Genomic DNA, 19,615 nt, shown 5'->3' on the forward strand with positions numbered 1-19,615 from the left:
CTTCCAAAAACAGCACCACCCCTGTCCACGTTAAGTTCCTACTAAGAATTACACACTCGGCACAATCTCCGAGCTCAGCGTGCTCCACTAACCCATCACTGGGCGTCTCTAACAGATGAAGGCTTCCCATATATTCCAAGTTAACAATGATTCAATGTGTGATTATACAGGAGATTAAAACAGAGTGCCCGAGTATCTGCCATTAATATTCGTGTTCTACTGTAGCAGCGTGCGGAAAACGAGATTCATCATTTAATCAATTATGGCTTCCACCAAGACAGAGAAAAATCCCTTCAATATAAGAAAGCTTGTCTCTATCTATAACCACAAAGAGCCTGGAGAAGTAGTGATGGAGCATCAGTCTACAGTCCTCTCCCAATAAATACTGATAGACCGGCTGGATCTCTATATTTGAAGCCTTCACAATCAATTCCCCCCCCAAAAAAATAAGCTGCAGAATCGACTTTTCCGGTGTTGAACACCGAACACAGACATCTTCCAGAAGTCCGTTTTAGTGTTCGGAGCTCGGATGTAGAGAAAGAGATCACTACACCTTACTACGACCATTTTACGGCACCAAAGTTTGGGTTCTCATTGACGTCTTTTGGGTTCAAGTGCGGGAAGAGTTCTGATTCCAAACTGAACTTTTAACTTTTTTGTTCATCAATGAAGTCTTGCGTGGTGAGCTGCATACAGGTCATGGAGGTTGAGTGCATTACTTATGGTTTTCATTCAAACAATTGTACTTGCAGATTCCAGATTTTTCTGTAGCTCTCCACAGGTGGTCCTTGGCTCTTGGATAACTTTTCTACTGAAATCTTGCGGAGAGCATGAGGCTATGGCTGGTTTATGGTGAAATGATGTTCTTTCCTCTTCAGGATAATGGCACCAACATTGCTCACTGGAACCTTAAGTAGTTTAGAAATTCTTCTGTAACCAATGCCATCAGTATGTCTTTCAACAATAAGGTTGTGGAGGTCTTGAGATGGCTCACTAGTTTTAATCACCATGAGATGTTTCTTGTGTGGTAATGAGACACCCTTTTATAAGCAATCAGCTGAACCAGCTGATATTATTTTTCACTATGTGGCAGGATTTCTTTCTAATTACTGATAGATTTCAGCTGGTGTCATGACTTGCCATGGCTTTTTGCACCTCTCTTTCTTCAATAGTTGAATACTTTTTCCCTGTGTTATTTCTCACTATTACACATAAGTTATGGACATCTATTTGATTTCTTTGCCTGTGTGGATTGGATGGGTTGTTACCGATATCTGGTGAGAATTTCATGTCAATAGCACCATTAGAAATATATTTACTAAGAAAATTGGTGATGTATTGATATTGAATACTTATTCTACCCGTTGTGTATATATGTGTGTATATCTACTATATAATTGTCTAAGGGTCACTTCCGTCTTTCTGTCCTTCTGTCTGTCTTTCTGTCACGGATATTCATTGGTCGTGGCCTCTGTCTTTCATGGAATCCAAGTCGCTGATTGGTCTCGCCAGCTGCCTGTCATGGCTGCCGCGACCAATCAGTGACAGCCACAGTCCGATTAGTCCCTCCCCTACTCTCTGCAGTCACAGTGCCCGCTCCATACTCCCCGCAGTCAGTGTCCCCGGCGCCTGCTCCATACTCCCCGCAGTCAGTGTCCCCGGCGCCTGCTCCATACACCCCGTTCCATACTCCCCGCAGTCAGCGCCCGCTCCATACTCCCCTCCGGTCACCGCTCACACAGGGTTAATGCCAGCAGTAACGGACCACGTTATGCCGCAGGTAACGCACTCCATAACCGCTGCTATTAACCCTGTGTGAACAAGTTTTTACTATTGATGCTGCCTATGCAGCGTCAATAGTAAAAAGATCTAATGTTAAAAATAATTTTAAAAAAACAAAAAACCTGCTATTCTCACCTTCCGTCGTCGGACGATGCGCTCGCGCCGGCCGCCATCTTCCATTCCCAGAGATGCATTGCTAACTTACTCAGAAGACTTAGCGGTCTCGCGAGACCGCTAAGTCATCTGGTAATTTCGCAATGCATCCTGGGAACGGAAGATGGCGGCCGCATCACACAGCTTCGCTGGATCCCAGTGGTGAGTATATAACTATTTTTTATTTTAATTATTTTTTTTAACAGGGATATGGTGCACACACTGCTATATACTGCGTGGGCTGTGTTATATACCTATGTGACTGGGCAATATACTACGTGACTGGGCAATATACTACGTGACTGGGCAATATACTACGTGACTGGGCAATATACTACGTGACTGGGCAATATACTACGTCGCTGGGCAATATACTGCGTCGCTGGGCAATATACTACTTCGCTGGGCAATATACTACGTGACTAGGCAATATACTACGTGACTGGGCAATATACTACGAAGTTAGGCAATATACTACGTGGGCTGGGCAATATACTACGTGACTGGGCAATATACTACGTGACTGGGCAATATACTACGTCGCTGGGCAAAATACTACGTGGCTGGGCAATATACTACGTGACTGGGCAATATACTACGTGACTGGGCAATATACTACGTGACTGGGCAATATACTACGTGACTGGGCAATATACTACGTGACTGGGCAATATACTACGTCGCTGGGCAATATACTACGTCGCTGGGCAATATACTACTTCGCTGGGCAATATACTACGTGACTGGGCAATATACTATGTGACTGGGCAATATACTACGAAGTTGGGCAATATACTACGTGGGCTGGGCAATATACTACGTGACTGGGCAATATACTACGAAGTTAGGCAATATACTACGTGGGCTGGGCAATATACTACGTGGCTGGGCAATATACTACGTGACTGGGCAATATACTACGTGGCTGGGCAATATACTACGTGGCTGGGCAATATACTACGTCGCTGGGCAATATACTACGTGACTGGGCAATATACTACGTCGCTGGGCTATATACTACGAAGTTAGGCAATATACTACGTGGGCTGGGCAATATACTACGTGGCTGGGCAATATACTACGTGACTGGGCAATATACTACGTGGCTGGGCAATATACTGCGTGGCTGGGCAATATACTACGTGACTGGGCAATATACTACGTGACTGGGCAATATACTACGAGGTTGGGCAATATACTACGTGGGCTGGGCAATATACTACGTGGGCTGGGCAATATACTACGTGGCTGGGCAATATACTACGTGACTGGCCAATATACTACGTGACTGGCCAATATACTACGTCGCTGGGCAATATACTACGTCGCTGGGCAATATACTACGTGACTGGGCAATATACTACGTGACTTGGCAATATACTACGTGGGCTGGGCAATATACTACGTGACTGGGCAATATACTACGTGGGCTGTGCAATATACTACGTGACTGGGCAATATACTACGTGGTTGGGCAATATACTACATGACTGGGCAATATACTACGTCGCTGGGCAATATACGTGACTGGGCAATATACTACGAGGCTGGGCAATATACTACGTCGCTGGGCAATATACTACGTGACTGGCCAATATACTACGTGACTGGCCAATATACTACGTCGCTGGGCAATATACTACGTCGCTGGGCAATATACTGCGTCGCTGGGCAATATACTATGTGACTGGGCAATATACTACGTGACTGGGCAATATACTACGTGGGCTGGGCAATATACTACGTGACTGGGCAATATACTACGTGACTGGCCAATATACTACGTGACTGGCCAATATACTACGTGACTGGCCAATATATTACGTGGTTGGGCAATATACTACGTGGCTGGGCAATATACTACGTGACTGGGCAATATACTACGTGACTGGGCAATATACTATGTGACTGGCCAATATACTACGTGACTGGGCAATATACTACGTGACTGGCCAATATACTACGAGGACATGTATATTCTAGAATACCCGATGTGTTAGAATCGGGCCACCATCTAGTATGATATAAAATCATTCCCATTTTATTTAGTGGTTGAAGCTTACGAGATGAGGTGAATGCACTGCTGGTCACGGAGGGGTCAGGAGGATCTGACACATAAACCGTAATCAGAAGATCTCGCAATCAAGAATTCAATCACCAGTATCAACAAGAGCATGGAGGCAATAAAGCACTAGAAAAATATAAAGTAATGAATGACATATAAAATAAAAAATAAGCCAAGTTGCAGAAAGATCATATTAGCCAAATTGTTTAGTTATACATAAACTAGGTGCTATACAGGGGCGTAACGACCGTGATTACAGAGGTTGCGACCGTGACCAGGCCCGTGCGGGTGGGGATCCCGCCGACATCAGCACAAACTTCAACTGGATGTACTTTCTCAGACACACGTTCAGCCGAAGTGTATTGTGGTGCAGAGACCCATCGGGTCCGTGCACTGCAATACACACTGCCGGCAGTGACGTCATGCTCTCCCGTCGCTTCCACAATGAAATCAGCTGCCCGCTTCAGATGAGGACACCACGCAACGGAGGAGCGGAGGGAAGGTAAGTATAATAGTTTATTTTATCTATACATTAAAGAAAAGCGTGACAAACACATAAGAAAAAGACACACGATCAGATATCCTGAGGGGTTGGTTCAGGGCGTGGATGTGTCCCATGTGGTCGGTGCGTAGCGTTCTCTAATATAGAGTGCATTGACACATTCTGCGATTCGTCTGACTGAAAAACTTATGAAAATTAGAAAACTTATGTCGTGTACATCCAGATTCGTCTACGTGTCCATTTAATTGAATCCACATTGGTCTTGCTACACGTCAACTAAAAAGAAGTGGGAGAGAACACGTTATTAGTATCGCTGCGGCAGTCCACCACATGGACACATCCACACTAAAGACTATACCTCCTCACGTTAAAATCCCCATAGATGTGACCGTACCTTACAGTTAACCCTAACCCTGACCCTACTTAGAGTTAGGGGCATCAACCAGATTGATGTCAATGTTCGTGGAGAGGAAGTAAGTCAGAGACTGGCCCAAATAGAATCTGAACGGTAAATGCAATACACCCTAAAGGCCTAAACAAAAATATCAGTTTTGTCCTATACCTTTTATCGTCGCACGGTTGTACATTATTCACACAACGTTCAATTATTTGTTGCATATATTTTTACATTTGTTTTTATTGTTCTTTACCAGTACCTCCTTCATTACTACTACTCCATGTTCACGACATGTATTCACTAATGGTGATATGGACGGTTTGGACTTTTCAAGTATTTCATCGTTCTACAGTATTGACAAGTATATAGCACACTTATTGTGCCATAACATGGGAAAGCATATTTCACATCCTCGCTTTAGTTTGGACAATATAAATGTTATATTGGACCGATTTTTGTGTTTTCCTCGACTATCTAATTCCGATAGTGTATGTAGTTGCATCTATGCTCCAGTTCTATGTCTCTTATGATAATTACTACGAATAATTAATGCACGTTATTGTGACTATATGCCATTGATGCATATATACTTGGTGGTATTTTTTAGATTTTTTATTGTATTATTTTGGTGGGCTTGGTGGGTGACATAGATGCGCTCATGTAATCAATGCATGTTATACTATAGAAAGTGGTGTGAAAAAGTGTTTGCCCCCATCCTGATTTCCTATCCCTTTGCATGTTTGTCACACTTAAATGTTTCATATCATTAAACAAATTTAAATATTAGACAAAGAAAACACAAGTAACCACAGAATGCAGTTTATAAATGAAGGTCTTCATTATTAAGGGAAAAAGAAATCCAAACCTACAGGGCCCTGTGTGAAAAAGTGATTGCCCCCTAAACCTAATAACTGGTTGGGCCAACCTTAGCAGCAACAACTGCAATCAAGCGTTTGCGATAACTGGCAATTAGTCTTTTACAACGCTCTGGAGGAATTTTGCCCCCCTCATTTTTGCAGAATTGGAATTCAGCCACATTGGAGGGTTTCCTAACATCAACTGCCTCTTTAAGGTCATGCCACTGCATCCCAATCGGATTAAGGTCAGGACTCTGACTAGGCCACTCCAAAGTCTTAATTTTGTTTAGAGGTGTACTTGCTGGTGGGTTTTGGATCATTGTCCTGCTGCATAACCCAAGTGACCAGTATGGGGCCCAGGATAGGATATATATATGCATACCTGGATGGGGGAGATATATATATATACACACCAGCAGAATGGGGCCCAAGTTAAGGGACATATATACCAGGATGGAGCCCAGGATAAGTGACTTATATACCAGGATTGGTGAAAGATAAGGGACATATATACCAGGATGGAGGACATATAGATACCAGAATAGGGCTGGTATGAGTGACATATATACCAGGAGGAAGGGCATACAGTATATGGGATATTTACCAGGATAGGGCCAGGATGTGGGACATATGTACCAGAATGGAGGTCATATATATGCATTCCCTCTTTGAAAAAGCCTAAGCGAAACGCGCGTTAGGGGGTTTATCCAGGGTCCCAGGCAGCTGGTTACTTTCACAATGGGTAAGGAACTTTGCTAATATGCACCTTGTATACACAATTTTTGCTATTTACTATGGTTGTATGGTGGTTCATACTACATGATTATATTAATTAAGCCAGTTATATATGGACTTACACCATACTTCTGTGTACTAGTTTTGGTGCTGTTCATTAATACGATGGTGATATTATGAATATTCATTTTCGTGCCTGGAATTTGGGTGTTTTCTACTAGGGTCTCCTTTTTTCTTTATATGTATTTTGTATTAACTGTAAATTATTTGTGCAATAAAATATTCTGCAATTGATTTTATTATCTTGTATGGAACTCAATTTTTTGTTGTTTTCTAAATTATTAGGAGTATACTTTACTGTCCTATTACTTACATGGGCAAAATCAGATATTCACTAGAATTCAAATATCTCTCATGTGGGACTCATGTTATTTCTGTGAGTTTTCTTGTTTTAATGTGCCTGTGTAAGAAGAGGGACTGGACTGGGGGAACTTTTCTTGCATCGGGTTCAGAACTGTCACCTTTGTTGTCCGGGGGAAAGATTAGAAACCCCGACCGACCTTTGCACTCGACAACAGGGTGCGTAGCTAGGCTAAAAAGGGGAGAGTGCGCGAAAAAGCAGTCAGACTTGGCGGGAGCAAGCAGCGCGAAGCAGGAGGGGAAGTTTGGGGCTCCGCACTCCTGTGACAGTGCAGGTCGCCGCTATAGTATTCCTGCTGCAACTCCTAGAGACTGTGATCGGAGAACTGTCCATTTCCCTTTTTGACTACTGCTGCTGATGGTACCCAACGCAATGGGACAGTAAATATCGCTCGCGTGCCACCTAAGATGTACCGGGTGACTCACCGTGAACTGTGCCTTTTCTCACCCGGATACGTTTGCCGAGCTTCGTTAAGCTCCAACAGTGTTGGAATCTGCTCTTCACTCTGCAATCCGAGCCCCGGACCCCACGCAAGACAACGAGGACTCTACGTCACCTCCTGGAACTGGAACTTCAACCCTTGCAGGATGATACCGGAATCAACACGTGCTAACTGCGTTGGCACCATCATACGAACCTAAGATTCTGCATTCAGGAAGCCGTTATACTGATAAGTTTATCTTCATGAACATTTGTTAAATTTTTACCCCGTTTACCTCCCTTAGCATACCCTTTGTGCCCATATCACCTGCCATTCCCCTGCCTTTATTTCCACCCTCCCTGCGTGGAGTATTCCCTGTTCAAGTAAACGTTCACTTTAACCCTTGCTCTGCCTCCTCTCCGTTACTGCTAGATCCTCACAACTGGATTTTAGTTCCGGGTTTTTGGAGTTACTAAAAGAACCTGTCAGAGAAAATTCGATCCTATGATCCAGTCCGTGGTATACAGGCCTATGGAGTGTGGAGTGTGGTAAGACTATAGAAAGTCAGAGCTGCTGGTTAGTCTGCTCTGGAAAAAGAGGTGTGCTGGAGCAAAACAGAGGTTTAGTTTGGTGAAAACGTTTAATAGACGTGTTAGCTGCTGCTGGGAATAACAAGGATGATGAGGCTGCTATTTATGTTTTTACATTCTGCCTGAAGAAAATTACTGTTTATGCTATCTACTGATTCTGACTGAAGACTATTTTCGTTTGGAGATGTGAAGTTTATGATAGACAATAAACTACATGCTGTTTTGATATAAAAGCTTGGGCCAGGTGTATCGGCAGGAAAATTGTACCTGTACATAGAGATATTTCTCTTTATTCCAGTAAATCTCTTTATATATTTATATTACGGGTAAAACAAAAATTATTTTTCCTATGAAATTAGTAAATAGGAAATTATGATTAATATAAGAGTCTTTCAATACACTTAAAACATCACAAATCAGTAAATAAAATAGAAATATTTGGTATCATGTAATTGTAACAACCTGTACAATAAAGTGCCCAGTTTATTCTCGGCGATTGGTAAATGGCTTATAAAAATTGAGTGATTTTTTTTTTTTGTCCATAAAAAAGTTAACGCAGATGTAATGCTTCCAAATGTACAGTATTTAGCAAACTGGCCCTTTAAAAACCCTATTGTTCGTCACCATAGTGAGCTTATGTAAAAATAAAAACAATATGGCTGTTACAGCTATGTATGACAGATTGAACAAAAATAATTATGTTGTCCACTACTCAGGCAATCCCTCCTGTATCCTATCGTTTCCCACCCAGTAAAAAAAAACCACTTATACTCACCTCCGGTGCCGGCGCTGTTCCAGAAGTGTCAGAATGGATCTCCCGGAGATCGTGTGACATTTTTATGTCACGTGATCACTGGGGCTAATCAGCACTGGCTTCACTCTCTTCTACTTCGGACAAATTACATATAGTATATCTAGAGATACTGAGAGAACAGCATTCCCGGGGAGACTAAGCGCTGTCACCGCTGGAACAGCGTCAGCACCGGAGTGTTATTTTACAAGAGGGAACCACAGGGATTGAGAAGGGGCTGTCATCTGTTGGGCTGAACAAGTGCATCACAGAAATCTCATTGTGTATATGCATGAGTAATGTGTATAGGTGTATATTTATATACACTTGTGTTAGTGCACGTTCAACGCTTGTGCGTATTTGCTATATGTGTGCCTAATGTGAGGAGTCGATGCAGATGGGGTCTGATGTATGGAGTAAGGGGACAAACACAAGTCCTTTCACTGTCCATGTCCACCCCTGTGACATATATGAGCCTCCTTAGAGAACCACCCACAGTGACAGAGCCGGTTTGTTGGGGTTAGGGGATCCTAAAAGGAACAGGAAAAATCAGACATTTTCTGTTTCAATATTTGCTTTTTCTTCTGACTTTTGTTCTATTGTGATCACAGGTTAATGTCAAACAGATCTTTTGAAGTTTCTTGCTCCCGGGCGTGTAGTTCCACAAGGTAGACCATAAGGTTAAAGAAGACGTCAATGGTAATTCCTAGAGAATTAACTCCTGCTAAGAATACAAGAACGGACTGTCGGAATCAACATTTATAACTTTGTCCAACCATTAGAACCGAAAATGGGGGTTCCAAAGACTCCTGTGTGAATTGGGCAGTAGTAAGCAAGTGCGACCACTGACCTATTCATTATTTATAGGACTGGTGGTCGCACATGCTCACTAGTGCTCCATTCACACAATGGATTTTGGTCACCCCCTTGGTGAGGGTCTAAGCAGCTGGATCAGAAATGTATCATCTATGCTAAACTGCTTATTATCACTGAAATACCAACACCAAGAACAACACATCAAGATCCACTGCTGGCTGCTCCTTTGAAGTTTCTGACCTATGACGTCCCAGATGTGCTCGATGGGAGACAAGTCCGGAGGCGCTGCAGCCATGGCAGGACTTTTAGACCATTTTTAACAATTATCTTCATGCTGGTGCTCTTTACTCACTTTTTTAGCCTTTTGCTATTTTCAAGCTGCTGCTTAGGTTGTTGCCCGATTTTGACAATATCACATTCTTAGGCTTTTGTTTCAGCAAACATTTCCCCCCAGAATTCTGGTGTAAAACTAATTGTAGTAAATTTTGGTGCAACTTGTAGCTGTGCAGAAAATCTGTGACTTTTGTTATTTTTATGCCCGTTCAAGGCAACTTTTCCAACTTTTTAAAAAGTAGGCGAAACTCTGTTGGGAGGAGGCGTCACCATGCCGCGCAGTCAGCAAATTCATGTAAATTTATGCCATAAAAGTTGCATTAATTAGGAAAGATAAGTACTCTGTTGTGAATTCTGTTGTTAAGCTCCCTCCTGTGGTCATGAATGGTACTTCGCCTGGTTCTGTCCATGGGCTTCCTCTGGTGGTTATGAGTGGGGCGGCGGCTTCTGAGGTTCCTTCCACAGGTGACGAGGTTAATTCGTTAGCTGGCTGCTCTATTTAACTCCACTTAGATCATTGCTCCATGCCACCTGTCAATGTTCCAGTATTGGTCTAGTTCGCTCCTGGATCGTTCTTGTGACCTGTCTTCCCAGCAGAAGCTAAGTTCCTGCTTGTTTTTCTCTGTTTGCTATTTTTCTGTCCAGCTTGCTATTTTGATTTTTGTCTTGCTTGCTGGAAGCTCTGGGACGCAGAGGGAGCGCCTCTGCACCGTGAGTCGGTGCGGAGGGTCTTTTTGCGCCCTCTGCGTGGTCTTTTTGTAGTTTTTTGTGCTGACCGCAAAGTTACCTTTCCTATCCTCTGTCTGTTCAGTAAGTCGGGCCTCACTTTGCTAAATCTATTTCATCTCTGTGTTTGTAATTTTCATCTTTACTCACAGTCATTATATGTGGGGGGCTGCCTGTTCCTTTGGGGAATTTCTCTGAGGCAAGGTAGGCTTTATTTTTCTATCTTTAGGGCTAGCTAGTTCCTTAGGCTGTGACGAGGCGCCTAGGGAGTGTCAGGAGCGCTCCACGGCTATTTCTAGTGTGTGTGATAGGATTAGGGATTGCAGTCAGCAGAGTTCCCACGTCTAAGAGCTTGTCCTGTATTATTTGTAACTATCAGGTCATTCCGTGTGCTCTTAACCACCAGGTCCATTATTGTCCTCACCACCAGGTCATAACAGTACTCCAGTTTCTGACTTGGGTGTTTTTCTTACGGTGGCGTCCAGCAAACCGAAAGATGCGCCAAATTCACTAAAGGAGTATACCACTTACAGGGAACCTGTCAGCAGGATTTTGTTCAGTAAACTACAGACAGTGTCAGGTTGGCACCATTATACTGATTAAAATGATACCTAGTGATGAAATTCATCTTGTGGTTGTTTAATCTTTATTTGATGTTTTCAGTTAATGAGATTCTCGTGCTCCAGGGCTGGCCTGTGGGCAGGGTCTGGGCGGGCATGTGGGCATGAATCACTAACCACAATTCTAAAAAAGTGTTGTGAGCTCTTCAGGGGTGTGTGAGCTCGCATACATAGGTATTACAGGTGCTTCTCACAACATTAGAATATCATCAAAAAGTTAATTTATTTCAGTTCTTCAATACAAAAAAGTAAAACTGATATTATATAAAGTTATTACAAGCAGAGTGATCAATTTCAAGTGTTTATTTCTGTTAATGTTGATGATTATGGCTTACAGCCAATGAAAACCCAAAAGTCATTATCTCAGTAAATTAGAATAATTAACAAAAAACACCTGCAAAGGCTTCCTAAGTGTTTTAAGGCTACGTTCACATTAGCGTCATGCGACGCTGCGTCGCCGACGCAACGCACGACGCATCGGAAACGCACGCAAAAACGCAACTTTTGTGACGCAAGCGTCGGACGCATGCGTCGTAAAACGCGTTTTTGGTGCGTTTTTGGTGCGTTTTTACAAAAACGCAGCGTTTTACGACGCATGCGTTGTCAAACACTGATTAGATCTTTACACACAATTTAGTGTCTAGACACTAGATAACACCACCAATGAATAGAAGAGGGTGGGTCTAGTGTCTAGACAATCGATAATGCCACCAATGGGTAGATGGGGGTGGGTATTAATGTAATAGTGGTATATATACCCCGGCATACATTATTTCCAACCATAGAGCATCAAGATGGATCGTTCCATGGAGAGTATCTACCTCACTTTTCAGCTGGAATTAGCCCTTGCTATAGCTTATGCTTTTGCCTGTCAAGAACAGAGGAAAAGAGACAAACAACGGAGAAGGAGTCGTCGGCGTTTTTGGCTACACCCTATAGTGGAAGTCCGAGAGAGTCGTGGAGTGTACCATTGTCTTTTTGGCGAATTAAATGAGAACCAGGACAAATATTTTGAGTACACCAGGATGTCAAAAGACAGCTTCCGATATCTGCTGCGTCTGGTGGAAGGAGCCATTTCCAGGCAGGACACGCAGCTCCGTAAATCGATTTCCCCTGAGGAACGTCTGCTGGTGACTCTACGGTACGTAATGGAATGTGAAGGATTTATATGTTCTTGCCACTTTTTAAATTAACGTGTTTTTGTTTTTTGGGGTGGGGGATTGTAATTAAAAATGAAAAATTCTTTCATAACAATTAAATTAATTATATTTATTTATTTATTTTTCTTCTTGTCAGTTTCCTGGCTACCGGAGAGACATTGAGATCACTGCATTTCCAGTTTCGGATTGGAGTCTCAACACTGTCGGGTATTATTGCAGACACATGCCGCGCATTGTGGGACAACCTCAGGGAGGAATTTTTACCCATCCCTACAAGAGAATTATGGCATGCCAACGCCCAAAAATTTGAAAAAGTTTGTGATTTCCCTAACTGTATCGGAGCCGTGGATGGCAAGCACATTAGGATTACCAAGCCTTCAAGAAGTGGATCTCTTTTTTATAATTATAAAAAATACTTTTCCACCGTGCTGATGGCAATTGCAGGTGCGGACTGCAGGTTTCTCGCTGTGGACATTGGAGCGTTTGGTCGTGCAAATGATTCACGGACATTTAAGGAGTCTGACATGGGCCGAAGATTATACGAGAACAATTTTAATTTCCCCCATCCACGACCTCTTCCTAACACCGAAGGCCCGGCCCTGCCATTTGTTGTGGTTGGGGATGAGGCTTTTCAAATGTGTGGCAACCTACTTAAACCGTACTCTAGTCGGGGGTTGGACCGCACAAAAAGTATTTTTAATTATAGACTGTCCAGGGCCCGAAGAACTGTGGAGTGCGCCTTTGGCATTCTGGTGTCCAAATGGCGTATCTTAGGATCCGCAATAAATTTGAAAATTGAGACAGTGGATGAGGTGGTGAAGGCGTGTGTGGTTCTACACAATTTTATTATTGATAAAGAGAGAGTCAACGTTGAACTCGATGAACCCATACAAAATCCATTGCCTGATTATCAAGATCATCCTCTGCGGACAACTTTGGAGATTGCTCATATGAGGGACCAATTTGCTGCATATTTTGTTTCCGATGTTGGCCGTGTTTCTTGGCAAGATCAAATGGTGTAATTCAACGTGTTGTTATGATGTTATGTAAACACTGTGGAGCCCATGTAACCATCATATGTTTGGTTATTAATGTCACCCGATTGTCTAATGCGTTGTGTTTGTTAATAAAGTTTATTGTGCCTTTCCGCCTTTCCGTTTTCACAAAACAAATCTCCCATCCGTTTTTCCATAGTAATTGTAAAAAATCCTATTTTATTGAAAGTAATGATTGTCCCACAAAATTTATGTGAGCACCAGTACCCAAATGGACTGTGACAAAACAATAAAATTTGCAGCCGTGAGTACCATAGTTTTGACGTATAAAACTTCATCAGCTCCCACCTTGTTAACCATAATTAATACTGAAGACTATTTTCATATGGAACCTGGCTTGACAAGGAGGGAAACTATCATGTTTGCAAAACTCTACAGAGTTAACACTATTGTACTCAGGATGGTAGAATTTGTCCAGAGTCAAATAGTGGCGACACTGTGAACATTGCTTCCACCTCACCTGACCAATATTTTAAAGGGAACCAGTCACCTGTATTTTGTGGGACTGGAACACCCCAAAACTCTGCCCATATGAGCCAAAAACAGTCCCACCAAATTCAGGTGACAGGTTCCCTTTAAGGTACATTAATAAAACTATTCTACAACGATAACTACCAGTGATACCACCGGACCGTGATCGTTGTTTATTGGTCGTGTGGTTGATGGAGAGCTGTCACACAGCCAGCTCTCCAGCAACCCAAAAAGAGCAAGTCCCGTGTAATCTGGGAAATGTTATGAAGCGCATGGCCGCACTCACGATGTTTACCATTGTAAATGTAGTTATTAAAAATACAAAACAACATTTTATTACGGTGTGTGACACGTCCATCGCCGTCAGCTTTCCGTACTGTGCCAGCCCTAAACCACAGTACAGCGTTTATTATTAACGGTGTGCTCTGATTTACGGGCGGGAATCACAGTGTAAGTAATTGCGGAAAGATGACGGCGAGGGACGTGGTTGACACCTTTTTTGATTTGTGGGGTATTTTTTAATTTTTATTTGAGTGTTTAAAACACTGCGCTAGTAACCCAATATTACCTATTTTAAAATAAAGACATCGCTTGATCGGTGTCTAACTCGCCGATCCAACAATGACAGCGTGGGTAACAAAAAAAAATCATAATCATTCGTTGACACCCAAAATCTTACAGCAGGGGCTCTATCGTTTTACGATTACAGAAAAGATAACGTTGGTTACACAAATAAACCAACTTTATCTATACTGAAGTCGTTGTGTGATGGTACATTTTAAACTTGACATATTGAGCAATGCTGGTTGTGTTTGTAACAGCTGATAGTACAATGAGCGCCAGGCCTATAAAACAATTAATAAAAAAAAATCTAAAAAATATTGTCAGACATTGCACATCAGGTGTTACAAAGACAATATTTGTGTATACGGCGCAAGGTGTCATTTGGTGAAAACTTTATTTGAGACAATAAAAACCAATTTTTTGTAAACCAAATAAATTTTTTATTTTGGGACAGGAAAAAAAATTAGGGACATAACATTACGGGGTACCTACATCCACAACTAAAGGGGATTGATATCCCTCACTTCTGGTGGGTGTGGAAGAGACCGAGGAGGAGGACGAGGAGGAGGAGGACGAGGGGGAGGAAGCAGCAGCATATTCAATGATACTTGACGGGATGCCGACATCCATCCACTGTTGGGATACTTCCAAAGCAGGTGAGGGAGGAGGAGGAGGGACGACGACCAGTGTCCTTGGCTGGCTACTCCGGCTCCGGGTCGACCCAGGCTGTGTTGACGGTGTGCTCCTTGTAGACCCAGGCTGGGTACTGGGTGTGCTCCGTGTAGACCCAGCCTGGGTACTTGGTGTGCTCCGGGTCGACCCAGGCTGTGTTCTGGTGGTAGTTGTGGGAGCAGCCATAGCCAAGGTCGTAGTGCTAGTCGTCGTCGTCTTGGTCTTCTTTTTTTTCCTCCTCTCTCCCTCTGTGTGTGGGTCGGCTTCCCGTCTGTGCCCGTGTGCCCTTGAAGGCCGGTCTTGCTCCGACCTTTGGGGCTCTGTTCTGTGGTGGCGGTGGCCCTCGTCACGCGGACCTCTGTGGTGGTGCTCTGCAGCAGGAGTCGGAGTCATGGCAGCCAGCGATGGTACTGTGGGCGCATTTGTCGCTGACTGCATGACCCGAGCCTGCTGCAGAGCAGTGACATAAAGATTGTTGCAGCCCTGCATGACCGAAATCTGGAGTTCCGGCGTAAGATGTTCAACCATCCCGTTGTGAAGGGCATTAAAAAAATGTTTCGCCGGCCTCGCGAGATCCGTTTCGATGTTTTCAAGACGCCGCTCGATATTTGACATTTTATCGCACAGCGCCTTGAAACCATTCTGAAAGACGGTACTCAAATGTAAAAATTCGGGCATGGGCGCCCTGTCCGAGGCCCGCTGACGCTGTCGGGAAGACCCGAAGGAAGGAGCGACAGAGGTCTCGGCCAGGGGAACATCTGATGGACCGGCTGCCGGTTCGCCAGATTGTGGTGGTGCAGACCTGCTCTCGCTGTGGGATGGCTGCGAGGCTTGAGATGGCGCTTCACAAAGGACCGCTCCAGAGGGTCGGACAGGCTCGCGGGTGCTGCTGTGTGTTCTGTGAAAACATAAGGAAAGCATTAGTATACTAAATATAACATTTCACAGGCGTCATTAATTAACTTTACCGCCAGGTATCCATTACCGCCATTAATATTAACCTATTTTTAATCTTGACACTGCATATGCACCATCAATATTAAAAAAACACATTTATTTTATTCCAAATAGTCACCCATGATTGCGATTTAACGCCAGACAATTATGCTTACGTTGGAATTGCCATGACGTCACGGTCATGTGACCGAGACGTCATCACAGGTCCTTTGAGCTGAGCAAGCATGGGAACATAACCTGCCTTGCAGTGGAATGTATGGCGTGTCTATAATATTTTAATTATTTGTGTATAACTAAATCGGGGATACACCTGGATAGGTACTATACTAATCCCCTATGAAATATTGGCTGGGCATGGCCAATCTACTAGCTTTCTGTGTTCTGTATACTTCCGATTTCAGGGACATTACTAGTAAGTCACGCTCACCATTGTAGTAATCCCAGAAGGGAGCTGCTGTGTAAAGTGTGAGAAGACCAGAAATGAATATAAATTCGAGGTCAACGAGGCGTGAAAAGTAAAAACAAAATACTTTATTCACTTCAATCAGAAGCAGAGGATGAAACATCTGCACAATACAATAAAAACACTATCTACGTGTTTCAGGTCTGATGTTCCCTGTCACCTGAAACGCGTAGATAGTGTCTATGGTATTGTGCTGATTTTTCATCCTCTGCTTATGATTGAAGAGGATAAAAGTATGTATTTTTTACTTTTCACGCCTCGGTGAACTCACCTTTTTTTTTTTGTTTAAATACTTTGTACTTGCCAAAATAAATGGCTGGGCAATAAGCTAAGTGGCTGGAATGTAGTATGTGAATATGCATGTTGTAAAAACTAGGTGTGTGCATAGGTACTAGACTTACTCTCTGCTTTCAAGGACCGGTCTCAAGAATTGCAGTATACGGTTATACTTGTAAACCGAGGTCCTTGAAGCCGCTGCACCACTACGGGCCTGTCCTTCCTTTTTCAGGCCCCTCTTGAAACGGTCCTTCATGGAGCGCCATCTGGTCCGCAGTTTTCGAACTGTGTATAAATAAATAAAAAAACACAACAAAATTTAGAGAATATATTGACAACGATTACGCAACCGTGTGCAATACCAATAGAAGACATCACAGACGGTTGTGTAATCCTAGCATGATGGGTCACAGCAGCATTTTGGAGATACTTACGAAAACTAGCTTTGACCGTGGGGGAAGCGCTGTCGAAGCCATCCCACAGCAATTGTGCCACCTCTTTCCACATACACCGCAATATGCCCTGGTCCGCGTGCCGGGGGTCACGGCTGTCCCACAACGGGCCCCGTTCCTCTATGGATGCCACCATGAGGTCGATGTTGAGGGGTTCATCCAGGGCCCGTTGTGAAACCTAGAAAAAATGGAAAATATTAATTGTTGCAAGATAAATAAAAGTTGACCCTACCTCCTCCACCGCCACCTACCACACACAACACCACCCCATCCCGCCACCCCCCATACCCGCCCAAAAAAAAAAAAAAAAAAAAAAAGTTTAAAAAAAAAACTTACTCTCCGTCCTGCAACCACAGCTTGGCCCCGTGGTCTCTGCTCCTGCTCCGGTCTCTGCTCCTGCTCCCTCTCTTCCTCCTGGCTCTCCTCCTCACTTGAAGAAGCCTGCAAAATAGTTTACCAAAAAGTTGAGTGACCCATCTACAAATGAAAGCGAATATAGTAATAGTAGATCATGTACTCACCTCACTCCTCAGCGGTGGGGTGCTGGAATCACTGCCGCTGGCCATGACTATTAATGCAATTCTGAAATAAAGAACAAAATAATTGTTCCTATGCTCCTATGCACAATCCAGCAATATAAAAAAAAAAACAAAAAAAAAAGGCATTTAAACCACAAACAACATTGCACTCCAACCTAACGCTGAGCAAACAACACTGCCACATTGATTAAATTAAAGAAACAATGGCTGAGACAACCCAATGCCAGATTAAACTAAAGCCTAAAGATAAGATCTACAACAGACCCCATGTTGTAATACCAAAAGTTTTTTTTTTTTTAAAGTACAGTAATCCACGGAGCAAGAAACCCCAAAAACACAATAGATTTTTGAAAGGAAAAAAATGTAAATATTTAAAAACACCATACTTTACAATAAAACCGACAGGGCCGGAGACAATAGAAGGGCATACAACGCCATACATCACAGCCAGAAACATACAACAATGTCTTTACACAACCACAGTGCAGAACTACACAACTTGCAATAAAAAAATTATTACATGTAAAAGGGCGCATAATCATTCTATGCACTACCATACTTTACAATAAAACCGTCAGGGACGGAGACTATTAAACGCCATCATATAACGCAATTTTTAAACATCACAACTGAATACAAAAAACACCACCAAACCAAATAATTGAAAATAAAATTCTATCCTGAAAAGAACAATCATCAAGGCCGCAGACACAATGAAACGCCATCCTATACAACGCCATACATCACAACCAGACTAAAAATACAACAATATCTTTAACCACAGTGCAGAATATAAAACACAACTTGCAAAAATAATTTTAAACCACATGTAGAAAATGCACAGAATCATTGTATACTTACATCTCTGGACAGCGGATAAGTAGAAGTGTTCTGGGATGTGTAGAAGTGTTCTGGTGATGGATTTCTTGCCTCAAGATGCTGCAGTAGAAGTGACAAACAATCCAAACATTTTCTTTATATGGGGGGATGTTTATCTACTGTTTGCACTGTCTAGACACTGTCTAGACACCTTTTTGTTCAATTTTATGTAACGACGCATGCGTCGTACAACGCACGCACGACGCACACACGCGACGCAAGTGCGTTGTCAATGTGTTTCAATGGAGATTTTAACGCAATGTCGACGCACGAGCGACGCAAGTGCGACGCATGCGTTTTTTAGACGCTCGAAAAATGCAACATTGTCGCGTCTCCGACGCCACCCAGGTGCGGTGAAACGACGCATGCGTCGTGCGTTTTACCGAAAACGCACGACAACGCAACGCATGCGTCCCCAATGTAAAAGATAGGGGCGCATGACGCATGCGTTGCCGTGCGTCGGCGACGCAGCGTCGCATGACGCTAATGTGAACGTAGCCTAAAAGGTCCCTTAAAAGTCCCTTATGGCTGTAAGCCATAATCATCAACATTAACAGAAATAAACACGTGAAATAGATCACTCTGTTTGTAAAGACTCTATATAATATAGGAGTTTCACTTTTTGTGTTGAAGAACCGAAATTAACTAACTTTTTGATGATATTCTAATTTTGTGAGAAGCACCTGTAGATAATGCGCCAATTGGTTCCACTGCTAGGTCCCAAGTTGGAGCAAAAGTTCCTTACAATGTCACACAACACAATCGTAGCCTATTAATTATGGGCTTTTATTAAAGGGGGTGTTTCATGGGGACAATTATTGTCCATCTATCCTAAAATTAGGACATGTGGATATCAAAGAGGGGATTTCCTTCTCAGGACCCCTCCCTCTATCAGCTAGAATGGAGAGCTGTGCTATAA

At 43.0% G+C, this 19,615-nt stretch overlaps 2 protein-coding genes across 3 annotated transcripts in view; one reads left to right on the plus strand and one right to left on the minus strand.

Moving 5' to 3' along the window:
- SNTB1 (syntrophin beta 1) overlaps positions 1-19,615 on the minus strand; it is a 212,255-nt gene that overhangs the window by 163,192 nt on the left and 29,448 nt on the right. The gene's annotated exons all lie outside the window — the stretch shown is intronic.
- On the plus strand, positions 11,759-13,714 carry LOC138643096 (uncharacterized). Its single transcript, XM_069731842.1, has 2 exons — positions 11,759-12,349; positions 12,505-13,714. The coding sequence occupies exons 1-2, from the start codon at positions 12,003-12,005 to the stop codon at positions 13,388-13,390; spliced, it is 1,233 nt and encodes a 410-aa protein (XP_069587943.1). The 5' UTR covers positions 11,759-12,002; the 3' UTR covers positions 13,391-13,714.

The sequence above is a fragment of the Ranitomeya imitator genome, chromosome 6 (genome assembly GCF_032444005.1).
Source record: "Ranitomeya imitator isolate aRanImi1 chromosome 6, aRanImi1.pri, whole genome shotgun sequence".
Classification (NCBI taxonomy): domain Eukaryota; kingdom Metazoa; phylum Chordata; class Amphibia; order Anura; family Dendrobatidae; genus Ranitomeya; species Ranitomeya imitator.